This window comes from Oncorhynchus mykiss, chromosome 13 (assembly GCF_013265735.2).
Source record: "Oncorhynchus mykiss isolate Arlee chromosome 13, USDA_OmykA_1.1, whole genome shotgun sequence".
In the NCBI taxonomy this organism is placed as follows: Eukaryota; Metazoa; Chordata; class Actinopteri; order Salmoniformes; family Salmonidae; genus Oncorhynchus; species Oncorhynchus mykiss.
Window position 1 is genome coordinate 46,639,792 of NC_048577.1, and position 27,348 is coordinate 46,667,139.

General features: G+C 43.7%; 1 protein-coding gene across 2 annotated transcripts in view; it reads left to right on the forward strand.

Annotated features, from left to right (window-relative positions):
• LOC110486589 (transmembrane protein 104) overlaps positions 1–27,348 on the forward strand; it is a 101,106-nt gene that overhangs the window by 68,550 nt on the left and 5,208 nt on the right. For both annotated transcript variants that reach the window (XM_036941303.1, XM_021558307.2), the window contains one exon: positions 12,932–13,025. In XM_036941303.1, the coding sequence (XP_036797198.1) occupies positions 12,932–13,025 (94 nt within the window). The remainder of the gene's footprint in view (positions 1–12,931; positions 13,026–27,348) is intronic.

Sequence of the window (27,348 nt, forward strand, 5' to 3'; positions counted from 1 at the left end):
AATAAAATATTCTGGGCCCTCAGTTTCCTGCGTCAGTGAGCTCGGTACAGACACAGCTGTAGGCTAGGAAGCAGTGCTCGACTTGGGCTGGAGCTCACTGGAGCTGAGAGCTGTTCCTCTTATAGAATATTAGCTCAAAATGATTGTGGAGCTCCTGCACCTAAATATAAACCGTACCAACTAAAATGAGTACCGGAACCTAAGTCCAGCACTGATAAGAAGCCTGTTTTATGACTTTTCCACTGGATCAGGGCATGACATTTGTCCTTTTCATGCCGAGTGGTTATCGAAAGGGAGAGAGCTGGAAAGATTTTTCAAATGCATTGAGGAACTATTGTAATTATCAATGGATGTAAAAACAGACTTTGTTTGCTTGCTGTTTGAGGTGAAGAAAACAACATCACTTTGAGAAGCTCCACAGGTCATTCATTAGTGGTGGTGGGGTTAAGCCAATCAGAAATACTAGCAGATCTCCAAATGGACATATTTATATACCTACATTTGTGCGCAGGCCAGGTGGCCTATAGGCCTACTTCTATGCGTGTGCATCCTTACTCAACATTGACAGGAGGCTCCAAACAAAATACAATGACCTAAATTGACAGAACTCGTAAATGGAATTAAACAAACCAGGAGTAGCATGGGTTGTTGTGCACTCTGCAAACAATGTGTCCACTTCGACAATGAAAACAGGAAGACTGGAATAATATTGAATGCATTAAATTAAATGACCATGCCCAAAGTAACAAACATTGTAGATTAAAAAAATTATAGGAATTTACCTTACATGTACTACTGGTGATATACAGTGCATTCAGAAACTATTCAGACCCCTTCCCCTTTTAAACATTTTGTTACGTTACAGCCTTATTCTGTGGTAAGTTAATTTGATTGGACATGATTTGGAAAGGCACGGCAAAGCAAGAACTAAGCTATGAGGTTGAAGGAATTGGCCGTAGAGCTCCGAGACTGTGTCGAGGCACAAATCTGGGGAAGGGTACCAAAACATTTCTGCAACATTGACACAGCACAGTGGCCTCCATCATTCTTAAATGGAAGAAGTTTGGAACCACCAAGACTCTTCCTAGATCTGGCCGACCGGCCAAACTGAGCAATCGGGGGAGAAGGGTTTTGGTCAGGGAGAGGTGACCAAGAACCCGATGGTCACTCTGACAGAGCTCCAGAGTTCCTCTGTGCAGATGGGAGAACCTTCCAGAAGGCAATCCATCTCTGCAGCACTTAACCAATCAGGCCTTTATGATAGATAGCCACTACTCAGTAGAAGGCACAGCCCGCTTGGAGTTTGCCAAAAGGCACATAAAGGACTCTGACCATGAGAAACAAGATTTCTCTGGTCTGATGAAACCAAGATTGAACTCTTTGGCCTGAATGCCAAGTTTCACGTCTGGAAGAAACCTGGCACCATCCCTACGGTGAAGCATGGTGGTGGCAGCATTATGTTGTGGGGATGTTTTTCAGTGGCAGGAACTGGGGGACTAGTCAGGACTGAGGGAAATATGAACGGAGCAAAGTACAGAGAGATCCTTTAATGAAAACTTTCTCAAGAGCACTCAGGACCTCACTGGGGCGAAGGTTCACCTTCCAACAGGACAATGACCAAGACAATGTAGAAGTGGCTTCGGGACAAGTCTCTGAATGTCCTGGAGTGCCCAGCCAGAGCCCAGACTTGAACCCCATCTAACATTTCTGGAGAGACCTGAAAATAGCTGTGCAGCGACGCTCCACATCCAACCTGACAAAGCTTGAGAGGAACTGCAGAGAGGAATGGGAGAAACTTCCCAAATACATGTGTGCCAAGCGTCATACTCAAGAAGACTCAAGGCTGTAATTGCTGCCAAAGGTGCTTCAACAAGTACTGAGTAAAGGGTCTGAATACTTAAGTAAATGTGATTTTTATTTTTATAAATTTGCCAAAATTAAAAAAATATATATTTTTGCTTTGTCATTATGGGGTATTGTGTGTAGATTGACGAGGGGGAAAAAATATTTTATCCACTTTAGAATAAGGCTGTAACATAACAAAGTGGAAAAAGTCTAGGGGTCTGAACACTTTCTGAATGCACCGTATGTAATGGGGAATTGACATATACTAGCAATCGAACGTTAACAATTCACACAAAGTGCATTCTTTGTGTGAATTGGAGAGAGTGCATTCTGGAGAGGGAAGTGCATTGTGCATCTGGGCACATGGTCAATCAGTCGTCAGCATTGGCCATAACGCATTTACGGTGAAATGGTCTCCGCTGAAGTCAGGGCAAGAATGGCCTCAGCAGAAGTCAGGGCATTCATACTTCTTGCCCTTCAGAGCAGTGCAGAGCTGTGGTCAAGGAAGTGAGTTTGTTTTTATACAGGATGTACCGCCCCCACCTACCATCTCAATGCGGAGCTGCACAGAGCCCCCTGCATTGTTAAACAATTTGGGAGGCGCATGGTGAAGAGGTACAGAGCTCGATTTGGCCTCTGCATGCCTCTGGAGGTTCCTCTATTGCTTCACACACTCCATATGGAGACTCCAACCACATTTTTGAATCAAGCATACATTGGCTTTTAGTCTAGGCCTCCACAATCAATTAGTTCACTGAGATGAACGACTAATTGGGGTCGTTCCTAAAAAATAGGTACGCACACAGTTCGCAAATTAATTTCAGAGGTGCTAAACACTCTCGGCCAGCAAAAGCTATTGACGTGTCTGAGCCCTTAGTTTCAGTTTTGAAGATCATCTGTGTGCAGTTTTACGGTGACAATGGGAAGCGTGCTTCTGATTTTGAAAACTGTAGACCTATCTGAATAAAATCTCTATCTACAACATAAAAAAAAACATTTTTGCTCGTCAAGAATGCAGGTATGAACTGTCATTTTCTAATTAGAAGAAAAAATAATGTTCATGGTGTGAAAAAACTGTACTTGATACATTTTAATTCAAACATTCCCCCTCGCTGCAAACACTGAATGGTGTTTATGATATATGCCTCTTAACACTGAATTGAGCCCCCTTGGTCCATGAATTAGAAACATCCCAATCCTCCTACACTGTGTTAGTACCCTACTACCCTTGTTGAATATGTGATCATGGATGAGCTTGATACACTTTCGTGACAGTCTGTGGTGTTCCTCTGCACACAGATTATCATGGAGAGGCCTAATGTTTGTATCCCTAAATCAGTTAATTCAATTTGTCTCAATAATTTAACTGAGGCAAAATATAGCCTTGTTTCTTAATTGCTTTCATTTTTTTCATTAGAGCAAGGGCTGGGTGTTGGTTGTTTAGGAAATTCGGTAAGGCAATCTTTTCTATTTAAGCATCAATTTATTTGGTAATTAATTTAGTTTTTTAATTATGGCTGCGTGATAGTAATGCATTTTGGTGATTAATGATGTTGGAGGTAGTCTCTCTTTCATCTTGACAGACGCAAAGTGCCAGAACGTTTGAGACTACTGTCCCATACGCCCTCTTTCCTTCTCATATGTGTTGCCCCTCGTTTTAATCGCACTCTCACTTTCTCCTCTCATTTCTCTCCTTGTTCCCCTTGCTCTCACCATGTTCAATTAATCAATTGACTTGTTATCACCATCAGTTTGGGTTTATACATCCCTCATGGGCTTTTATGGCCTATTGTATGTACAGTTGAAGTCGGAAGTTTACATACACCTTAGCCAACTACAATTCCTGACATTTAATCCCTGTTTTAGGTCAGTTAGGATCACCACTTTATTTTAAGAATGTGAAATGTCAGAATAATAGTAGAGAGAATGATTTATTTCAGCTTTTATTTCTTTCATCACATTCCCAGTGGGTCAGAAGTTTACATACACTCAATTAGTATTTGGTAGCATTGCCTTTAAATTGTTTAAATTGGATCAAACATTTCAGGTAGCCTCCCACAAGCTTCCCACAATAAGTTGGGTGAATTTTGGCCCATTCCTCCTGACAGAGCTGGTGTAACTGAGTCAGGTTTGTAGGCCCCCTTGCTCGTATACACTACCCTCTGTAGTGCCTTGCGGATCACGTTGAGGGAGAGGTTGTTGTCCTTGCACCACACGGTCAGGTCTCTGACCTCCTCCCTATAGGCTGCCTCATCGTTGTCGGTGCCATCAGCAAACTTAATGATGTTGTTGGAGTCGTGCCTAGCACTGCAGTCATGAGTGAACAGGGAGCGCTGGAGGGGACAACACACACCCCTGAGGTGGCCCCGTGTTGAGGATCAGTGTGGCGGATGTGTTGTTACCCACCCTTACCACCTGGGGGTGGCCCGTCAGGAAGTCCAGGATCCAGTTGCATAGGGAGATGTTTAGTCCCAGGGTCCTTAGCTTAGTGATGAGCTTTGAGGGCACTGTGGTGTTGAACGCTGAGCTGTAGTCAATGAGTAGCGTTCTCATATAGGTGTTCCTTTTGTCCAGGTGTGAAAGAGCAGTGTGAAGTGCAATAGAGATTGCATCATCTGTGGATCTGTTCCTGCGGTATGCAAATTGGAGTGGGTCTAGGGTTTCTGGGATAATGGTGTTGATGTCAGCCATGACCAGCCTTTCAAAGCATTTCATGGCTACAGACATGAGTGCTATGGGTCAGTAGTCATTTAGGCAGGTTACCTTAGTGTTCTTGGGCACAGGGACATTGAAACATGTTCAATGACTGGCAAATGTCATTGAAGACACTTGCCAGTTGGTCAGCGCATGCTCAGAGTTGGGAATAACCCTGTTTTTTTGTTCTCACATTCTCAATACATACTATTGATGCTCATCATCAGTGTCACTTATGAGTATGAGGGAAAGCAACAGCCCAGTGATGAACAGCCCTGGCAGAGCCCACTTAGATCTCTGAGATCAGTGGGCCCGTGCTGTCAGTAGTGGATCATAGTTTCTGTGTTCGCCACCATACCTTCACACTCCTCCTGTTGCTGTATAACGTCCCTCCACTGAGTGCCAGTGGCCAGCTGGGAGAGACACTGTCGCTTCAGTGTTCATCACACGTTGACCCAGTCTCCCAGCTCACACCCATCAGTCACTACAGTGCTGCAACCACAGACTTGCTCTCACTGGCCTCTGAATAATGGTTCCAGTCGTACAGTCACTCCGAACGGACAAACCCGTTCCCTATCTGAATCACAAGAAACACCACCAGAGTAGAGATAGTGATGGTTCTGAGAATGAAAGGAGTCTGAATATTTAACAATGAATATGCGTTGAGTAGGATGGAATTTGGTTGAAGGCAAATCTATGGACCTGGCGTTTTTATTCAAATATGTGAATGTTTGGTTTGTAGCAGTCATCCATCTTGTTTGCCTATCCGCTTGTGCACCTGCTGATTTTTCCATGCGAGATGCTGATATCCTGTCAAGCAGTCTTCCATAAATTAAACACAACAAACACATTCTAAAAGATGGTACCTCGCTCCACTGTGTCTGTATAAATCAGTAGAACCGCATCCACCCAACCTCTCTTGTTTTCCCTTTTCTTTCGAAGGAAGTTGAAAGGAAACCGGTGACCTCAGTTGAATTGTTATTTAATGTATTTTATCATTTATCCTCATTAGTCAGAAATGAGCCGGAATGGAATCCTATCTCCCCAATCCCCACCCATGTAGGTTTTTCCATGTGAAATCTGTCCGGAATGAAGATTAACATCTGAAACAAATGGCTGGGGATCTTGGGACTGTGGGGATTGGGAATAGTAATCCTTGTTCGGCTGTTTTGATGGTGGGGGGATTACAGTGTTCCAGGCTGCATGACCACATGGCATTCTCATGACCACGACCATAGAGAATTCACCATGAGTGGTCCTTCTGGGTTTTCATCCATTAACCCCCTCTGCCTCCACCCAAACACCAGAAATAACACAATGGCCAAAACACTAAGCAATATAAAAGCAAGATGCCAAACAGCTTTGTAGGAGTCAAGTGATGCAGTACTCTATGATTCGAATCCAATCCCTGTAACCAACCTATCCTAGAGCACCAAGACAGCTGTGTGGTGGTTGTAACTGGCTGACCCCTCCAGATTGAGGTAACCAATATGGTGATCATTATTCAAATGGGTGCATGGATCAGAGATGTGTTATGTGGGCCAACTGTAATGGCTGAAGTGCCCACTTGAAATACTCACACATGCAGTGATTAACCAGACCAACGGATTGACTCAAAGATGACGCAAGCCAAAGCTAATCAAAGGCTGTTGCATACACATGAATCCCTCACACACAAATCTTTCACATAAAATAGTGATTACTTGTTGACATTGATTGTCAGCCACTTTTTCCACCATGATCTTTGGAGAGATTATGGACACCGGCAGATTAAACAACCCAATAATTTGGGTTTTTAAGTTTGATTGATATCAATGAATTTGTAGTTCCCACAACACTACTAGTATATTTCATGATCACACACCATCTCCCTTTCTATAACCAAACTGCGAGGGCCTTAGGAGCCATAGTGTTGCACTTTCAACAAAAGCACCAAACCCAGAAAGTCTTCTTCTCCAGTACTTTGGTGACTCTAGTCCCATGGTGATTGAACTGACAGGTGAGTCATTCCCAGCACTCCAGTGAATGAGCTCACCTCCCCACCATGCACAGGAGGTGGCCTGCTCGGCTGGGGAGCTCATTACTGTAGCCACATGGCTGTCTGGAGTGGGATGGCCTGCTGGAGGTACCTACTGTGTGAAGCGGAAGAGAGAGCGATGGAGAATGTGAGAGAGGAGGTGGCAGGAGATCTCCAGGCCCTCTGGTCCTGACAGTGGGACATGATGAGAAACGGATGGTGTCCTTTGAGCCTTCTCTTTTTCTGGGTCACCATCAATGTTCCATCATTTATTTCGGCACTGAGCAAATTCTTAGGTCTGCTGAGTACAAACTTGAACCTTGTAGAAATTCTGTGCAACTTCCGGCGCTTTTACTGGGAACACTGGCTGTACCCGCTTTTTAAGTTAAGTGGTAAAGTAGACGACTGTGGCTATTTGATCATAATGCGTGGCCTACCATCAAAAACAATGGAGAAATGCATCCCATAACATTTTAACATGGAAATAGCTATTGAAAGCTGTTCTATGATACAGCCTACAGTAGCAGCCATTGCGGTGTTCATTGTAAGCCTACATTCCATGAGGCTTTTGAAAACATGCAGGACCTGACATTAACCTGTTTAGCCACTTGTCCTTCAGACAAGGAGGTGACTGGAAATGTTGTTGTATTGTGCTTAATGCAAGAAATCACTTTACAAAATAAAATGTATTATTATCCCCATACATGATTATAACGAATAACCATATAAAACTGAATGCTACCCTCACTATTGGCTTCTTAGCTTGTACAAGCCTGTCTTAAAATACAACACTGCCCCTTCAAGACATAAACAGCTCTTTACCTGACTTGCTTTTCAAAGATGGCCAGAAAAGTACACGTTTAGGGCAAACAAACTAGTAAATATGAGTGAAGTTCAACTTTGTGCGTCTCTGTGCAGGCTGGCACTTGTGGGCGGCAGTCCTGGGGAGCTGCGTGCAGGAACATTGGTCACAATCTAAATTAAGGGTTTGTGTATAGTGCCAGAATTGTGGTTAAAACACAATCTTACTGTGTGTTCACCTGGCAGCAAACCTCATGTTGACTAATTATTATGGCAAAAACAGAACTACTACATGTTCTCCTGTCATTGTTATCAGATAGGATATTGTCCCTAGGGGTCTGTTTGCTTGTTTCTTCCTTCCAGAAGTGCTCTAATGGTCTGTGGAGAGAGTGTGTACCCTTTCAGCCAGGGTAATAGAATAAATCAGTGTTTGTATCCGTCGTCAGCCTGGTCACTTTTGCAGTTTTCATCTCTGACTTATTGTTTATTGCATTTCACTCAAGTGTGTGATTGTGGCAGGTTTGGTGTTGCTCACCGTTGTCTGATATTGAGGCAAGAACTAGCTGATGTTTAAGAATGTCATTGTCGTCAAAAATGAAACACTCCTAGTCATGATTGAGGGTGTCACTCTGCCAGAACAAAATCATCAGCACACCGCGAAGAGAGGGAAGGAAAATAATGTTTTCTCCATGACAGGGTTTGTTCTCACTATGGATACTTTTATTGCATAAGTTTGAAACGTAAGCACTCTGGGTCAGGAAAGAACATGCATAGACAAAAATCAATTTCAGTGCAGCGCAGGGAAGAGTGAGATGAACGAATCAGTAGAGCATCTTGAATGTAGAATTAAATGCATCGAAACCAAGTGCCAGTCAATCTTCCTAAGACATTGAACTCTACCTATATTGCCTTTTGTTTTTCCCCTTTGTGTACTTGGCAGGGAGTGCTTTGCTTCCTGTGTCTCCTTGACAGTCCTAAATAAGTCCACCTGAGTGCTTGGCTGGCCCGTGGGCACTGACTCCGTCTACACCAAACCTTATTAATAGCAGAACCGCCTTTCAAATGAAAGATCACTGAACACAGATGGCGCTGAGGGCTAGGGATTTGAAAGGACATGTTTTCACTGTCATTGGTTCTGAGGATTATAATAGCTGGCCCAAAATGGATTTGAATTGATTCACAATCCCAACTGCTTTATTAGTGATGTTGTCCTCAAGTCTCAGTCAGAAGCCATGAATGAAATAGCCTTTGATTAGTGAAGACTGATATTATCCCCATGCCATGTTAATATATCCTGTCACAACAATTTATCGCTATCGGTCGGTATACATTTCATCTGTCAATCTAAAGCCTAGTTTATTGACTCAGTGAAGTTCATTGTTCAGGAGAGGAGATTTGTGTGTTGACCTGCCAGTTCAGTCAGCTATGGCGACATGACTCACTGACCACATGCAGACTACCTCCAGATGCCCCTCTCCATTTCCTATAGCTCTAAAAACGTCCGTCTAAGGCTCTGAATTTGCAGCGTTTATTTGAATGAGCTTTCTTTTGGCCTTTTCACCTCCTTGTCCCTGTCTCTAGGCTCATTTCCCGTCCTATAGTAAGATGGTGCAGTGTGTGTAGTTCTATGGAGAGTGACTAGGTAAATGTTATCTCCTGCAGCAGTGCCTCTTGTCGCTCTGTCTGTTCCTCCGTCTCTCTCTCTCTGCCCCCCCCCCCCCCCCCCTCGTGCCCTCCTGCTCCTAAGGCCCTGCCAACACTGGGTCTGAGTCACTCTACAGCACATGGCACTTGATGCCCTCTCCCCTCACCCACACGCTCTCTGTTCCTCTCCCCCCCATACTGTACACAAGCCATGCCTCTCTTGCCTCCAGCCCTGCCCCTCTGCCAGCCTTCCCTTCCGGTCCTGGCCTTGGCATCGCTTGCCAGTGTGATGCCACCCCATTCCCCATCCCATTTGTCATTACCATCACATAACCTTGTTGGCAAAATGGTTTCTTCCATCTCTGCTCTCTCTGTCAGAGATGAAAGGCTGTCTCCAACTCTCTAAGTCACTGCAAGTCACTGCTGGCCTTCACTGACAAATCCTTATCAAGATACAGCACAGAGCTGTTTTTGCTGTTTGTATTCTTTATCCATTTCAATTGTTTTGTGTTGCTTCCTCTGGCTGTTGTGCTGTGGTTAAGTGCAGTCCAGTGTCCTGAGGCCTTATTGTCTGGCTGTTGTGGGAGGTTGTAATTGGTTAGAGGGGTCTTGATTCATGTGGGGTGCTGACTGCACAAGAAGGGTGAAATTCATCAGCCACTATGCCTCCCCACTCTTATTTAAATTTTGTTTTATAAACAAGATCAGTTTTAAAATGATAACTTTGTTTCTTTTCTCGTTTGCATCATCTCCTGTTTTCTTGTTTTTAAAACAAACAAAATAGTGTCTTTAATTCATAGCAGACCCCTCCAGCCACATGCACACACATGCCTTAACACCAGGCCAACACCAGAGTCTCATCCACAGAACTATCTCCTCTTCTGTAGAGACCATATGTTGCCTCCAGCTATGGCAGTGTAAAGGTCCCGTTCTAACATGCTCTTCACGTTCATGGAGAATCTCTCTCTCTCTCTCTCTCTCTCTCCAATGTAAAGCCTTGCGGGCCCTTTTTATTTTACCTTTATTTAACTCGGCAAGTCAGTTAAGAAGCAATTCTTATTTTCAATGACGGCCTAGGAACAATGGGTTAACTGCCTTGTTCAGGGGCAGAACGATACTAGTCCAACGCTCTAACCACTAGGCTACCTGCTGCCCTATTCTTGACTAGCACATATCTTCTCATACCATGTCTTCTCAGGCCAAGAGTGGTAGCAGTCCATCACTTGGTGGCAGATGGATGGGAGGTATCATCAGGCCTGTGATGGACTGTTGTCTGGCTGGAGGATGAAGTATGACACGTTAGACTGTCTCATACCACAGGTACAGAGACAGACCCAGACACCACTGACCATTCAGCGCTGAAATATGTCTCACTGTCACTCAACCGTTAACGACTTAACCTTCTTTAGGACACTCCACACTTTCCATAATACCTCCTCCATTACACATTAATGACTATTGCAAGTTTATGTCCGTCGCTCCAAGATGTAGTACATTTTTGGTAATTCTGCACTGATTTGTAGCAGTCACCTGTAGCTGGTATTAAGTACTATTCAGCACTTTCATCTCCTGACACGTGGGATTCACAATTCTCCTCCATAATTCTGGAAAGAATGTCTTAACTTCTTATGGTTGGGTGGCAGTATTGAGTAGCTTGGATGAATAAGGTGCCCAGAGTAAACTGCCTGCTACTCAGGCACAGAAGCTAAGATATGTATATTATTAGTAGATTAGGATAGAAAACACTCTGAAGTTTCTAAAACTGTTTGAATGATGTCTGTGAGTATAACAGAACTCCTATGGCAGGCAAAAACCTGAGAAAATATCCAACCAGGAAGTGGGAAATCTGAGGTTTGTAGTTTTTCAACTCTTTGCCTATCCAAGATAGTGTACATTTGGTCCGATTGCACTTCCTAAGGCTTCCACTAGATGTCAACAGTCTTTAGAACCTTGTTTGAGGCTTCTACTGTGAAGGAGGAGAGAATGAGAGCTGTTTCAACCAGAGGTCTGGTAGAAGGCCATGAGCTCAGTCAGGTGCGCGCCCGTGAGAGGTAGCTGCGTTCCATTGCATTTCTAAAGACAAAGGAATTCTCCGGTTGAAACATGATTGAAGTTTTATGTTAAAAACATCATAAAGATGGATTCTATACATCGTTTGACATGTTTCTACGAACTGTAACGGAACTTTTTGACTTTTCGTCTGGCCTGCGGGTCGTGAATATTGATTTGTGAACTAAATGCGCGAACAAAAAGGAGGTATTTGGACATAAATGATGGACTTTATCGAACAAAACAAACATTTATTGTGGAACTGGGATTCCTGGGAGTGCATTCTGATCATCAAAGGTAAGTGAATATTTATAATGCTATTTCTGACTTCTGTTGACTCCACAACATGGCGGGTATCTGTATGGCTTGTTTTTGTGTCTGAGCGCCGTACTCAGATTATTGGTGCGCTTTTTCCGTAAAGTTTAAAAAAAAATCTGACACAGCGTTTGCATTAAGGAGAAATGTATCTAAAGTTCCATGCGTATCTTTTATCAATGTTTATTATGAGTATTTCTGTAAATTGATGTGGCTCTCTGCAAAATCACCGGATGTTTTGGAAGCAAAACATTACTGAACTTAACGCGCCAATGTAAACTCAGATTTTTTTAGATAAATATGAACTTTATCGAACAAAACATACATGTATTGTGTAACATGAAGTCCTATGAGTGTCATCTGATGAAGATCATCAAAGGTTAGTGATTAATTTTATCTCTTTCTGCTTTTTGTGACTCCTGTCTTTGGCTGGAAAAATGGCTGTGTTTTTCTGTGACTAGGTACTGACCTAACATAATTGTTTGGTGTGCTTTCATCGTAAAGCCTTTTTGAAATCGGACACTGGTGGGATTAACAAGAAGTGTATCTTTTAAAATGGTGTGAAATACTTGTATGATTGAGGAATTTTAATTATGAGATTTCTGTTGTTTGAATTTGGCGCCCTGCACTTTCACTGGCTGTTGTCATATCGATCCCGTCTGGTCTGGTCCCATCCTTCCCTGTCGGCTGGTCGCACTCTGTTGCGTCCTTGGCATTAGCATCCAGCCAGCACTGTACCCTTCCCTGTCCCCAGTGGATGGCCTCCTTGTGCAGGTAGAGGCTGTCAACATTCTCTGTCCTGTCTCACACTTATGTCACCAACACTGACCACTGTGTCCTGCACTCACAACCCATGGGCCCACCCTGTAAATACAGCACAGAGGGAAGGGGAGAGCTAAGGGTGGGGGAGGGTGGAGTTAGGGAGGTTCATGGGAGGGGTCAGAGGTCCTGGAGATGGAGAGTGACTGGAGCAGATCAGTTTTCTGAGTGGAACATTTCTCCATCTGTATCTTTCTGTCTTTCTGTCTCCACTTTGGTCTCCTGATTGAGCTCTCACCCCCAGGCCCTGTTAGAGATCATTGTATTTGACTGTGTGAGTTCTACCCTGCAGGCTCCTCTTCAGATGACATGCCACTGAAGTGACTGGCCTTGGGATCACACGTCACTCAACCTCCGCTATCAGACATGGGATTGTCAGAGAGAATGGGATAGATGGGGAATAGAGAGAGGGGGCTGAAGCCACTGATGATTGCAACTCTCGATAAGACCTATCTTTGTTATGAGGCAATCGGTACTATGATGGCTTCAAAGAATTTCAACTTACATTTTTTATTTTGGGGTTTGGCATCTTGGTGTATATTGGATGGAAAGGGAATAAATAGCCTCATGTTCTCATGAGACAGAGTTTTATCTCTATTTTAATCTTGGAAAAATCCAATTGTACCATTTGTCATTTATTTCCCATGCTGTGGAAGTATAAACACAACCCATACACACACTGGTTTGTGAATATGTTGTATAAAGTGATTTCCAATGTGTTTTAAGATGATCTCTCCCTCTCTACAGAGCATCTTCACTGTGATGTTGGGCCCTTTCGTCTTCTTCGATGCTCAGAAGACTAAATACCTCCAGATCCTCACCTCACTCATGCGCTGGATCGGTAAGAGTAACCTATCTTACCTTAAGGTATACAAACACCATAGGCTGATAAAGGTTGCTCTGGACAGACTCAAGGCACGCATCTTCAAATAATCACATTAAATGTGGATCTCAATTTATTTTGTAGGTAGAGCATTTCAAGCTGTGAAATTCCCAGGAACTTTATCGAAACGGTAAATCGGTCATGGGTATTTATTTAGGAAGCGCTTTAATGTGCATTATCTCTTATCTCTTTTTGTCTGCATGATGGAGGGTGTGTCTTTCCTTCCATTAAATATCACACTCCATTATCCCCGGGTCACGGTCTCACGCCTTCTCCCAGATTGCTCTTTCTCACTGTTGCAAATGTTTAGAAAAAAAAAACACTTTATTCTACCTGGCTGACGGTCTGAACCTTGGTGGGAGCAGTCCTCCTCTCCCTCTTTCATTCCTCTCCCCTCTCCTCTCTGTGGCTCCTGTGCCTGGGTCCGTCGATCATATTGCAGTCCCGCTCCGTGTCCTGATTCCCATCTCCTCTCATCCCTCAGCCTGACAGGCCTGACAGCCCGTCCCAGGCCTGATTGGACCGTCACTCACAGGGCGACGGACGAAAATAAACCGCCTGTCCTGGACCTGCTGTTAAAATCACAACACTACTGAATCATGGCTCTGCCGCCACCCCCGTGTGGGCATACTACTGGCACCCACAACAACACACAGGGCAGACACACACACACACACAGGCGCGCATGCACAAACACACACACACACAGTTGCATGCACATAAATAACACACACTGTTCATTATCTGGCTATCTACAAAGCACCCTGGGATTCTGGCTACACCCCTTCCACTCCCTTTTATATCCCCGCCCTCCCCTGGCTCTACCTGTGATTGATTGGCTGTGTCACCTCTACAGGCCTCTCTACAGCACCAGCTAATGATTCAAAATGGCCGCAGTGGCAGCTCTTTGCTTCCTTACTGCACCGGTGCCACGGAGCATGGGGATAGATGGCCTGCCGTCAAAGTATAGGGCACTGAAAGCTGAGGGGTTTATGCAGCTATCAAACACAGGGTTGGAGACCGTTTTAAATCCTATAAGAAAAACATTATGGGCCAAGGTTTAGGAGGAAAAGACGGCTGAAGAAAAATGAATGGGCTGGACAGCATGCTTGAGTCCTAAATCTCTAGTGTCAATTTTTATTTATTTTTTCAGTTTATGTAAGTTTCTAATGTTTAGCTAATCTCAGAGGAATTCACTTTGGAGACCTAACCTAATTGATCAATTTAAGTACTGCTTTTATTTTTTTCATGAAAGGCAAGTGGCTGTCTAAAGACGTATTCAACTGATTTTGCCCTCTGAAATTTGTGTTGAAGAGTTTTTTCTGGCAATTTATGTGGTGCTGTTATCAGGACAGGGGCAGCATAGCCTGTCTGACCTCTCCACCCTGTCTCTACAGAGTCTCTAGTCTCATTTTGACACAGAAACAGCATCTGTCTGTACTAGATTTGCTGCTAAACCTTTAGGGCTTGTTTGTCTGGTTATACCAGCCTATCCAACCCTGAAAGAGAGAGCTCACTGACAAAGGTCTCGAGTAATTGGATGCGCAATAAAAAATAGATCCGGCAAATGGAAAAATTTTACTCCATTCGGTAACGCATAAATACACTGAACAAAAATATAAACGCATCATGCAACAATTTCAAAGACAATTTCACTTAGTGACAGTTTAAGGAAATCAGTCAATTGAATCAATTCATTAGGCTCTAATATATGGACTTCACATGACACAGACTACAGCTGTGCATTTATTGGTCACAGATACCTTTTTTTTTAAAGGTAGGGGAGTTGTCAGAAAACCAGTCAGTATCTGGTGTGACCACCATTTGCCTCATGCAGCGCGACATCTCTTGTTGATTGTGGCCTGTGGAATGTTTTTCCGCTGTGTGAAGTTGCTGGATATTGGCGGGAACTGGAACATGCTGTCGTACAGGTTGTATCCAGAGCATCCCAAACATGTTCAATGGGTGTCATGTCTGGTGAGTATGCAGGCCATTGAAGAACAGGGACATTTTCAGCTTCCAGGAATTGTGTACAATTCTTTGCGACATGGGGCTGTGCATTATGCTGAAACATGAGGTGATGGCGGCAGATGAATGGCAATGGGCATGACAATGGGCATCAGGATCTCGTCACGGTATCTCAGTGCATTCAAAATGTGATTGTGTTTGTTGTCTGTAGCTTATGCCTGCTCCTACCATAACCCCACCGCCATCATGGGGCACTCTGTTCACAATGTTGACATCAGCAAACCGCTCGCCCACACATCTGCCCAGTACAGTTAATTATCGGGTTTAATCCGGTCTCAGAAGATCTGCAGGTGAAGAAGCCTGCTGTGAAGGTCCTGGGCTAGCATGGTTACAGGCCAGTTGGACGTACTGTCAAATTCTCTACACTGACGGCTTATGGTAGAGAAATTAACATTCAATTCTCTGGCAACAGATCTGGAGGATTTACTGTGGTCAGCATGTCAATTTATGCTCCCTCAACTTGCGACATCTGTGGCATTGTGACAAAACATCTGTGACAAAACTGCACATTTTAATAGCCTTTTATTGTCCCCAGGGATGTAAACAAATTTGTACACAACATTTTACTGAAATACGCTATTTGTGCATATGGGACATTTTTGGGATCTTTTATGAAACATGGGACCAGCACTTTACATGTTGCGTATATATTTTTGTTCAGTGTATAAATTAGTTTTTTATGGCATGATGCTCTGGCCATTAACTTAAAGCGAGCGAGTGGGTTCAGCACAAAGGGTACCACTTCAAGGCAAATAATTGAATACCGAGCCAATGCATCGTCAGCCAGAATGTATTCTGAGTCTTTTTCTCCATGACTGTTATTGGGTCATTTATACAATCTGTAGCTGTCCTTCTCTCAAAGTTACAGCCTCTGGCACCAGTTCAATGTTTCCGAGGTTAACCTATGTTTTCCAATTCTTCAAACGTTTCCCATTTAAAAGCGATTTTGATTATGTATGTGGTCATTTCGAGGGCCTTGTGGTTAAAGAGGATGTGTTATGCTCTCAAGGCATTGATTGTCTGTCCTGTTAAAGATACTGTGCTTTATCGTTGCCCTGCAGCAAGAAAATGGGACTCGGGAGTGATTCATTTCACCTGTTATCCATTTTATCACGTGTCCTCTGACTCATCTCCTCACTCTGATTTAGCTCCACTCTTTTCACCCACTGAAGCTGCTGAATTGGACACGAATGCCGGGGCAGCAGGGTAGCCTAGTGGTTAGAGCGTTGGACTAGTAACCGAAAGGTTGCAAGTTCAAATCCCTGAGCTGTCATTCTGCCCCCGAACAGGCAGTTAACCCACTGTTCCTAGGCCGTCATTGAAAATAAGAATTTGTTCTTAACTGTGTCTAGTTAAATAAAGGTGAAATAAAATACGCGTGTACTGTAGCATAGCTTATGTCTTGGCGAAGGTTGTGACTTAACAAAGCTTTGGTCTCAAGGGAGGAATTTAATACCAACGATATAGTGAAACTAATAGTAAAGCTCTTATTTCTGTCACGATGATGGGATTCATGATTGTTTTAAGAATGTCATTAGTATGCACTGTGAATACGTCTCTGGATCAGGCTCATGGTTTTACACCTTCATGTACCAGGTATCTTCAAATCATCCTGACTCCTTCTCCGCACCTTAAAGCCCCCAAATAAGCATGAACAACATATCCTCATTAATGTTAATGAAGTGTCGCTAACAAAACAAAACCCTCAAGTGTAAGAATATATATATATATATTTTATGAGACAGTTTATGATGTGACTGAGAATGTCTTAATGTCTTGTTTGAAACTCGTAACAAGTCCTCCAGGGTTTTTTTTTTAGTCAAATGATTTCCATAATGACACTGATGTAGTACAGTATGATATGTTTTTAGACTGCAATTATATTAATGTTCTTGTCACTCTGAAACCATATCACAACATCGAACCACAGGATTCTCACCTATTGACAACTCATATATTTTAATAAGCAATTAGCACTACTGAGCTTTTCCTTTTTTTCTAGTGCCAACCAGTATGCAGTTATCCTTTAAAATATAACTGCATTATAGCAAACTGTCTGACAAAACTGACAGTGCATGTTAGTCACCTTTTTCTTCATTTTTACATTAGCCTGCATTTGCCGGATTGAATGACTCTCCACCACTATCAGATCCTTTCTTGTCTTCTAAGATACCAGATATTGATACCTGCGTAGTTATGTCCCCCGTTCAGCCACTTCCATCTCCATTCTTTTCTCATGGCCCTTCTCTTTCATACTCATTACTCGCCCTAGACAAGGGGCCAGGTGGCCAGGCTCACCTGCCTGCCTCTCCACTCACCCATGATGCCCTATGGGGGGGGGGGGGGGGGGGGGGTGCAGGGTGATGATAGTGGTGGATGAGGGGTGCAGAGCAGTGTGGGGAATGTTAGGTGAGATGTGTTGAAGCCCTGTGCCCTGCTCACTGCCTGTGGCCTTGTCAGTGTCACTCAGCTGAGCCCCCCTGTCCAACCAAGCTCACTACACACGTTTTGTCTTCCCCCACTGAGGACATGACTTACATAGTGGACATAGTAGTCCATATGTGTATTCCTCTTGTAACTCCATCTCCTGTCCTGGTTGTGATCCCATCACTCTGCTTTTAGCTGCTTCTGTCCATGCCCACTTTGCTGGAGCCATTAGAAACTTTGTGTAGCCCTGTTTCCAGACCCATTTGTGTTTCCTGTTCGTGTTCCTGTTTATTATTCCTCCTACTCTATACTCGGTTCCCCTGACCCATCTTTTAATGTCACAGTTCTGTTGCCTGATGACCCCATAGGCTCTTAGTTGAATGACTATATCGCTCACATACTGCACCCAGTCTCTATGAACTCCCCTAGGTGCTCACACCCTTGTTTGTTGAAACCCATCTCCATTGGGTGAGTTATGTGAATAGATAAAGCTTGCTGCCTTGTTACCTTGTCCCCATCCTCTCTAGCAGCACATTGTGAAGAGAAAGAGGGGGATCATTATCTGCACTCGACAGCAGACCGGGAGAAGGGTTAAGAGCCAGCACTTTAATTGATATTGAGTGGAGAGGAATAGACGGAAAGGCACCTAACTCGGTAAACGAGTATTAATCACCCCGCTTCTGTCTCCACAGGGATGGATGGATGGATAGGTGAAGAGCCTCCGAGGCACTATTTATTACCCTTACAGCCATGGCATATAGATCCTACTGTATGCTGGGAATGGAGAAATCATGCATTCTGAGAACACTGTCCTCCCACTGTCACATTTGTTTTTCTAGACATGGTGAGCTACACCACCCCAGCCAGCTTTGTGTGGAGTAACCTCCGGCTCAATAGGAAAAGAGGCTGTGAAATGAACTAGGGCTGTTACTCTCTCTGGAGAAATGAATAGCTGAAACCACAGGCCCCAGCCCACAGTGATATGTGGATCCCTATCCAGTCCATCCCACTGTCTTGGTTTAGGGAGTAACCAGGGAGCGTTACAGCTACCTATTGCCATTTCAAGCAGAGAGAGAGGGTAGTATTTGTTTTTGAAGGTCAGGGAGGGACCTCTGCTAGTGGCTGATTGAGCGGAACCTAAGAGTTTGCCCAGAGAGGCTAATGTAGAGTGCGTCTCAAGGGGAATGTTGAAGTATGGCTGGGCGTTCATGAACTTTCCAACATCAGCACAGCTCAGAAGTCCTGAAATTTGCATTAAAGGAAAACTGCAGATTGGAATGCATCATTCCTTTTCTTGTCACAACGGACATTACTTCTAGTCAACACTGACCATGGAGTTGTTCAGATAGAAAATATGTCTTCAATCAAATGTATTTATAAAGCCCTTTTGACATCAGCCGATGTCACAAAGTGCTGTACAGAAACCCAGCCAAAACCCCAAACAGCAACCAATGCAGATGTAGATGTCTTAGTTTGACACTTCTCTTTCAGAAACAAAACATAAACCGAGCTCAGATCCTAAGTCCGCTTTACTTACATCTCTGTTGAGTTTTGATATATACAGTGGGGCAAAAAAGTATTTAGTCAGCCACCAATTGTGCAAGTTCTCCCACTTAAAAAGATGAGAGAGGCCTGTCATTTTCAGCATATGTACACTTCAAGTATGACAGACAAAATGAGAAAAAAAATCCAGAAAATCACATTGTAGGATTTTTTATGAATTTATTTGCAAATTATGGTGGAAAATAAGTATTTGGTCACCTACAAATAAGCAAGATTTCTGGCTCTCACAGACCTGGAACGTCTTCTTTAAGAGGCTCCTCTGTCCTCCACTCGTTACCTGTATTAATGGCACCTGTTTGAACTTGTTATCAGTATAAAAGACACCTGTCCACAACCTCAGTCACACTCCAAACTCCACTATGGCCAAGACCAAAGAGCTGTCAAAGGACACCAGAAACAAATTTGTAGACCTACACCAGGCTGGGAAGACTGAATCTGCAATAGGTAAGCAGCTTGGTTTGAAGAAATCAACTGTGGGAGCAATTATTAGGAAATGGAAGACATACAAGACCACTGATAATCTCCCTCAATCTGGGGCTCCACGCAAGATCTCACCCCGTGGGGTCAAAATGATCACAAGAACGGTGAGCAAAAATCCCAGAACCACATGGGGAGACCTGCAGAGAGCTGGGACCAAAGTAACAAAGCCTACCATCAGTAACACACTACGCCGCCAGGGACTCAAATCCTGCAGTGCCAGACGTGTCCCCCTGCTTAAGCCAGTACATGTCCAGGCCCGTCTGAAGTTTGCTAGAGAGCATTTGGATGATCCAGAAGAAGATTGGGAGAATGTCATATGGTCAGATGAAACCAAAATATAACTTTTTGGTAAAAACTCAACTCGTCGTGTTTGTAGGACAAAGAATGCCGAGTTGCATCCAAAGAACACCATACCTACTGTGAAGCATGGGGTGGAAACATCATGCTTTGGGTCTGTTTTTCTGCAAAGGGACCAGGACGACTGATCCGTGTAAAGGAAAGAATGAATGGGGCCATGTATCGTGAGATTTTGAGTGAAAACCTCCTTCCATCAGCAAGGGCATTGAAGATGAAACGTAGCTGGGTCTTTCAGCATGACAATGATCCCAAACACACCGCCCGGGCAACGAAGGAGTGGCTTCGTAAGAAGCATTTCAAGGTCCTGGAGTGGCCTAGCCAGTCTCCAGATCTCAACCCCATAGAAAATCTTTGAAGGGAGTTGAAAGTCCATGTTGACCAGCAACAGCTCCAAAACATCACTGCTCTAGAGGAGATCTGCATGGAGGAATGGGCCCAAAATACCAGCAACAGTGTGTGAAAACCTTTGTGAAGACTTACAGAAAACGTTTGACCTATGTCATTGCCAACAAAGGGTATATAAAGTATTGAGATAAACTTTTGTTATTGACCAAATACTTATTTTCCACCATAATTTGCAAATAAATTCATTAAAAATCCTACAATGTGATTTTCTGGATTTTTTTTTCTCATTTTGTCTGTCATACTTGAAGTGTACCTATGATGAAAATTACAGGCCTCTCTCATCTTTTTAAGTGGGAGAACTTGCACAATTGGTGGCTGACTAAATACTTTTTTGCCCCACTGTATGTATAGAGAAATACACGTGGGCAGCTTTTTTCCCTATTTGTTTTTGGGCACCTCTCCTTGATCCTTTTTAGTATTGGTGTTTGGTGTTTCATTTTGTAATGAGACCTTAGTTTTGATAGTGAACACAGTTTATAGGAGGTGATTAGGGGAAAACTTGTAGGATGTCTTTTGCTGTGGTGTTGCATGACTGTTGACTTCCTTCCCCCTCTCACCTCACTGTGTTGTCGTCGTCGCCTCCACTTCCTTGTCTGAGAGGGAGGTGAGGGAGGACTGAGAATGTAAGACACAGTGCTTCTAGAATGTAGTTTTAACTGCAGTCTGGTGTTGTAGTGTACACTCTTTCTTTGGGTTTCGTCATTGATCGGCAGGAATACTAGAGGTCAAATGCACAACTTGCTTTGAACATTTTACGTTTGTCTCATTTGAAAAAAATGTCAGACCTGAACAGGATTTGATATTGAAGACAGAAGCAGACGAGAATTTGGTTTATTTATATCTTGTCTGCCTTGTACGTCCATTGCATCACGAGCCAAGCTTTCTATGTTCAATAAATTATTTGAAATGGTCAGAAGAAAAAATACATTTATATTCTGCACTCACTGAATGTTTAATTACTGTTGGATGGGTGTTTTAACTAACCTGGTGCAACCACCCACTGAATTTACATAAACATTTGACTTCTATTAGTTTGTTATACAATTTTAAAAAATGTCAGCAGTAGCACAGAAGAGGTTGTTGGTTTTAAACGTTTGCGGTTGAGAAGTTAAGGGGGGGGGACCTGACCTCAAGGCAGCCTCAAGCGAATGTGTTTTCGAGATCCCAGTGTTTGGAGCGTGGCTTAGCTCAGCCTTATGGTAAGGAAGGTAGGTGCATTTTGTTTCTTATCTTTGGCCGAATGTGCAATTTGCAGCGGCGCGGCTGAGCGATTGGACTAATTGATGTTTTCTTGAACACTGTAGATAACGTCATGGAGTTGAACTCTGCTCTGCCCGGTGGAGTGGAGCTGCTGTATGGGGTGTTAAATGGCAGCCCTGCTGCGGTACTGCACACCCTGATCGCGGGGCTTGTTTCGAAGTAGCCAGGCTAGCAGGCCATTATCACCAGCTATCACACACGCCGTAGCTGTCCTGTCCCCCTGCTTCTGAACCAGGACTATGCCATTATAGGATATCACCAAAAAACATCTGCAGTAAAAGATTCTGCAAACCTAGAAATCGGACAAACTGCCAGAGCTGCTCATTGCCACTGAGACTCAACCAAGTGGTCTCATCATGGAGCACCTGATTTAAGGGGCAACTCCACCACTTTTCAAACTTATTTTCATTATCTCCAGCACAAAACCCGTGTCTACATATGTGAAAACTGTGCATTTCTATGTTTTATAGAAAAAAAGAATGTTAAAATGTTTTAAACACTATGAGATTTGTGGTAACGTGGGGAGCAAGAAAATACCGTCCCTCTGGCTAGACACTTGTTGCAGGTTTTGAAAATCTTTAAATCTTACCCTGTGATGAGAGTATGTCATTTCTTATTGTTTTAACCACAGATCATAGAAACACACTGGTTTGGTGCTGGAGATCATGAAAATGAGTTTGAAAAGTGGTGGAGTTGCCCTTTAATTAATGATGGGATGATTGCTGCAAAGGAGTGCTGCTGGAGTGGGACTTGGATTTGAACTTGGATTTGGATTTGAACTTGGACTTGGAAGTAGCAAGAGGCCAGTTTGTATACCAGTAGAGATTAATGTTCCTATCTACTGTCAAAGCCTTTGCTAGAATAATATCCCGTATGTCTTTTAATGTCAGAAAGATGAAAGCACATGAAAAGCCCTTGACCTGTCAACTGTTATTATAGACACTTCTTCCCACATCAAGCGCAAAAGCAATGGTACAGGGAGTGTACTACTCACAAAATCAGAACAGTGGTGTGCTTCAAAGCTCCTCACCTGAAATTTGAAGTCATTTTGTGCTCCTTAATGAAGTCAAGGAAACCCGTCCCAGGGCAGCGGCTGAAGAGGAGTCCCTCTTCCACAGATACTGTATTCTACAGTTCCTTGGGGGGTTGAGAGTGCCGGCCAACCTTGGCTTAAAACCACAAACGCTTTGTTTGCTACCACTGGAGATACAACTGTAAGTGCCTCCTCTGGGGGGCGTTTAAATTGAAACATTCCACACAAGGTCATTGCCATCCCCATTGAAGTGCTATATATCACAGATAGCAGTTATGTGGATGTGATATGTGACTGTTTGACACCTACACAATGCACTCAGTCCCTCCCCTATGCCGTGTGACGAGTATAACCTGCAGACAGGCGTATAGAGCAGAGAGTGTTAATGTAAAAGTCCAGGTAATCACCATATCATCAGAGATATCCCTGCAAAGAAAATGGCTCATCCCATCTGAATTAATTAGTTTTTCACCTGAGTGTCCATCGATGGAGAGGCAAGAAGGAGTGTCCATTGTTGATTGAGGATTACCAGGAGGGTGAAAAGAGTGCTTCAGAGTAGACTCCATCAGGAAGTCAATGACACTGCCCTTGTACAATTTTTAAATATTTGTTTAATCATTACGGCGGTTGAAAAATATTTAACTTGCTGTGAATTTATGATGCAATGACTTATTTAATGCTGGCTCTATGCTATTACCAATGGCTTGTAATCTGACTAACTACGTTGGATTTTCTCTCCAGACACACTGTCCCCGTGCCTCTAAAGCACTCCTAGTGATCAAAGATTTCCTCCTATTCCTCGCAGTTAGACAGATAAAACATTGAGATTCTCAGTTAAGGCTCCACCAAGTACTATAAAACCCACACATGGTTGCCCTAACTCGTGTAGCATGATCCAGTTGCAAAGGAATGATGAATGAGTACATTATCAAAATGTACTTTGTTCTACTTAGTGTCCAGTTCTTTCATCTTATCAATTTTCATTCTCTTTCAAAGATAAGAGGAGTTAGTTCAGTGCCTTAAGTAAGACAAATGAGGCCTTGTCTTTAATGAGCACTAAAGCATGATAGTTGGGATCAGAGCCATAGAGAAATTCTCTGTCACTCCATCTCCTCTGCCATAGGAGAGAAATTCTCTGTCACTCCAACTTTAGGACAGAACTACAGTAGAAGGGTCGAATATGCTTTTTTACAGATCGTTGTTTACCTTTGAACCTCACTTGGTTCTCTATCACAGATGTGTGTTTGTCAAGCAACTGCCAAAGTAATTATTTAAGTTGTGACCTGGCTATTGCTTCCCGATCTATAACCCAGAAGGTAGCACCAGTTATTTGGGTGGGTTCTATAAAGCCGCTCTGGTATACCTGCTCAAAATGGAGCCGTGTCAAAGATTGCTGCCAATGTCATTCCACTCTAATACCATGTGATACATCTTGACCTGAAAATCATGGTTAAAAAAATATCTTTCACCCAAACTCTCCCTGCCCTTCACACTGTCTGATCAGCCTGTGTTGATACCCGCGGAGCCGCTATGCCTTTTTGCCATTCACTATCAATTTGAGGCGTGACCGTACGGCGGCACAGGCTAAGTTTTCTATCTGGGCTGCGGCATCAGAGGCAGATACATCAAGATGAAGAAGACTGTAACATAAATACCAGTGCCATTTTCCTCCAGGCTTCCATGGGCCTCACCGAGGGTATAAGAGGGGAGTGTGATGAATCACTGTGCTTGTTGCACCACGACAACCTAACATTTCAGCCTTGCTGGCAGAGAAAAGACCTGTTGCTCTGGTGAAGGTTAAGCATCTGTACACTAGGTGTACGTGGCGTCCCATCCTATAAGACTCTTAATTTAACGCCCTCCGCCCATGTTCCTTCCTGTATAGCCTGTTACCGTTAATGTCAGGGAATAGAGGAGAAGCGTCTCCTCTGTCATGACCAGCGGGACGGCTCCTTTTGATGGCTGTTTCACACACAGCGGATGTACATTACTTCTCGGGGAGAGAGAGGGAGAGTACAGCAGGCAGACTGTCATACAGCACATTGTGTTCCATGCCTGAAGTGAGAGGGACAGCTGATAACCACCCCCACTGACAGTCTCTCATGTCCAGTCAGATGAAGATACAAAGACAACGTCACTACAATACATAGTGTATTCTGAGCCAATGTTGACAATGGCTGTAGGCCAGGTATCCTTTAAATCTTGACTATCTGAGCTGTAATCCTCAACAGGTAGGACTTTGGCCACTGCTGGGCATCTTTATCTCAGTGTCCACCCCAAACTAAGTCCACACAAAGCACAAGGAAAAACTTGTTTTTAAGAGTATCCTGTCCTATTTTAAGATGAGTAAGTAATCACATTAGTCAAAATAAGATGTTTGCATTTAGCCTGTTAGTTAACAACTCAACTTATTTCTGCTTGTTCTCTCCAAAGGCATAATCCCACTACTTGTTAGCTATCCTACTACCTCTGTCATTGGTCGTTTTTCCCCCATCCCCTCGGAACATTTTGTCCTTGTAATTGGAGTGAATCATTTCATCCCCCTGACATACATTAAAGTGCCACGGCAGAAGTACACAGTACCTGATTAATAGGGGCAGATTAAAACTCCACGTTCCCAGCCCCTTTCCCCCCTTGCTAGCTCTGGAATATTTCACCTGTGCCCTGAAGAGTGTAAAAACACAAACATTGAAGGATTGGAGCAGAGGACTCCACTTCTGTCCCGACCTCACCTGATGCTAGTGAGAGACCTTGAAGGAGGATGAGGCTGCCGGTGGCACCCCTCTCCCCCGTCTCCTCCATATACCCCCTCCCACCGCCCCAGTAGCTGCAGATGAATTGGTAATCCGCTGGCCCCTCACTCAGACCCTATCTAAAGAGCCAATCCATCCTCCCCCTTGACACTGATGGGTTGCCTCTCCTGGCAATTGGGCCCAGATAGATTCTGAGATATTTCCGGCAAGTACAAAAGAGCTTTGGCTCTACTCTAACCTGCATAGCTACACAGGGCTGTGTGGGTGTGTTTTGAAGTGGGGATCCTAGTGGGATGGTGTAGTGGGGTGAGTAGTGAAGCAATGTGCGTTCTGAACGTCACCTCGTGTGAGTGTGATGAAAGCTGAGGAGTGGGCCGTGGAGTCCGTCTGTGACTGATTCCCAGTTTAATGGCCTGATTTGGATTTGGGAAGGTGAGGGGATGGATGGGGGGGGGGGGCGCAGGCAGGACTCTGAGCCTTTAATAAGACTGGCATCCATGCTTAAAGCTCTCATTTAGTAACGCCCAGCCCAACAGCCACAGAGGCAGTCGCACCAATCGATTTGGGGATGGCCTTTGCGCAAACAGTAGGAGGTGGAGGCGCTGACGCCTTTTGTACCACCCAGCCTCCAACCTCTGCTGACTTTAGGTTGGATGAACTGAGAGTCAGAGAGCCTTCACACACTGTATATAATCCATAGCATTCCTATAGGCTGTAGTCTTTGCCTGCGGGATTGTTTCTGGATCAGGCAACTGGAAGGCAATATCTCATTAAGTGGTTTCAGTATTATCCTCATGAGGCATAAAGCCTCCTGCCCTTTGATGGGGGGGAGTTTAGGTCATATTGTTTCTGCAGTCAGCTGACTGATGCTGGCTTGTGTTTCTACCTGGATGGCCATGCTCAGGCATTAGCAGCATGGAGAACAGAGGAGGAAGCTGAGTTATGTGTCCGTCCTGGCCAGCTCAGCACTCTTCCCACAGCCCATTAGGGCCTAAACGATCTTGCCTTGTCAACATGAATCGCTTTAAGATTAGCAATGTTAGAAGGCTTGTCCTTTAAAAGGTATTTTTAAAAACAGTGGTGCTATAATGAAAGGTAGGGGTGGATTAGGGGAGGGCTACATAAAGGGATCATTCCAGAGGTTTGGACCTAATCTGACCAAATCTGTTTGGACCCATCAAAAACATTCAGGGATTAAGCGGTGTGTAGCTTTGCCTAGTTGGCATGCACCGGATCACAATTTGGCATCAGATTAATGTGAAACCGGTGACCCGAAGTCGAATGTAAAAAAAAAAAGTATATTTATTATCTGTATCCTTAAATGCCTCCATGTCATTTCTTTACTCGGCCAATCCTATTACTGTTAGTCATGAGATGATGTAGGTGTATTATAGATTTGGTCAATATTTAGCTTACAATTTAATTCACTTTTTACATTAAATATTTTACTTTACTCTGAGGATTTTTGTGTTTTAGTTTGCATGCAACCAAGTAAAATATGGGTTTGATTTGGTCTAAAGGAAATTTGAGCTTTATTTTACCGTAAAAGATTCCCTTTCAACTCTCCTAGTAGATAGCCTCAAGGGAGCCTTGATTTAAACTGCATGAGGCTATAACAGTCCCTCTGTGGGAGCTGATTTTACCTTTTTGAAATGTCGTACACACAAATCAAATTTATTTATATAGCCCTTCTTACATCAGCTGATATCTCAAAGTGCTGGACAGAAACCCAGCCTAAAACCCCAAACAGCAAGCAATGCAGGTGTAGAAGCACGGTGGCTAGGGAAAAACTCCCTAGAAAGGCCAAAACCTAGGAAGAAACCTAGAGAGGAACCAGGCTATGAGGGGTGGCCAGTCCTCTTCTGGCTGTGCCGGGTGGAGATTATAACAGAACATGGCCAAGATGTTCAAATGTTCATAAATGACCAGCATGGTCAAATAATAATAATCACAGTAGTGCAGCAAATCAGCACCT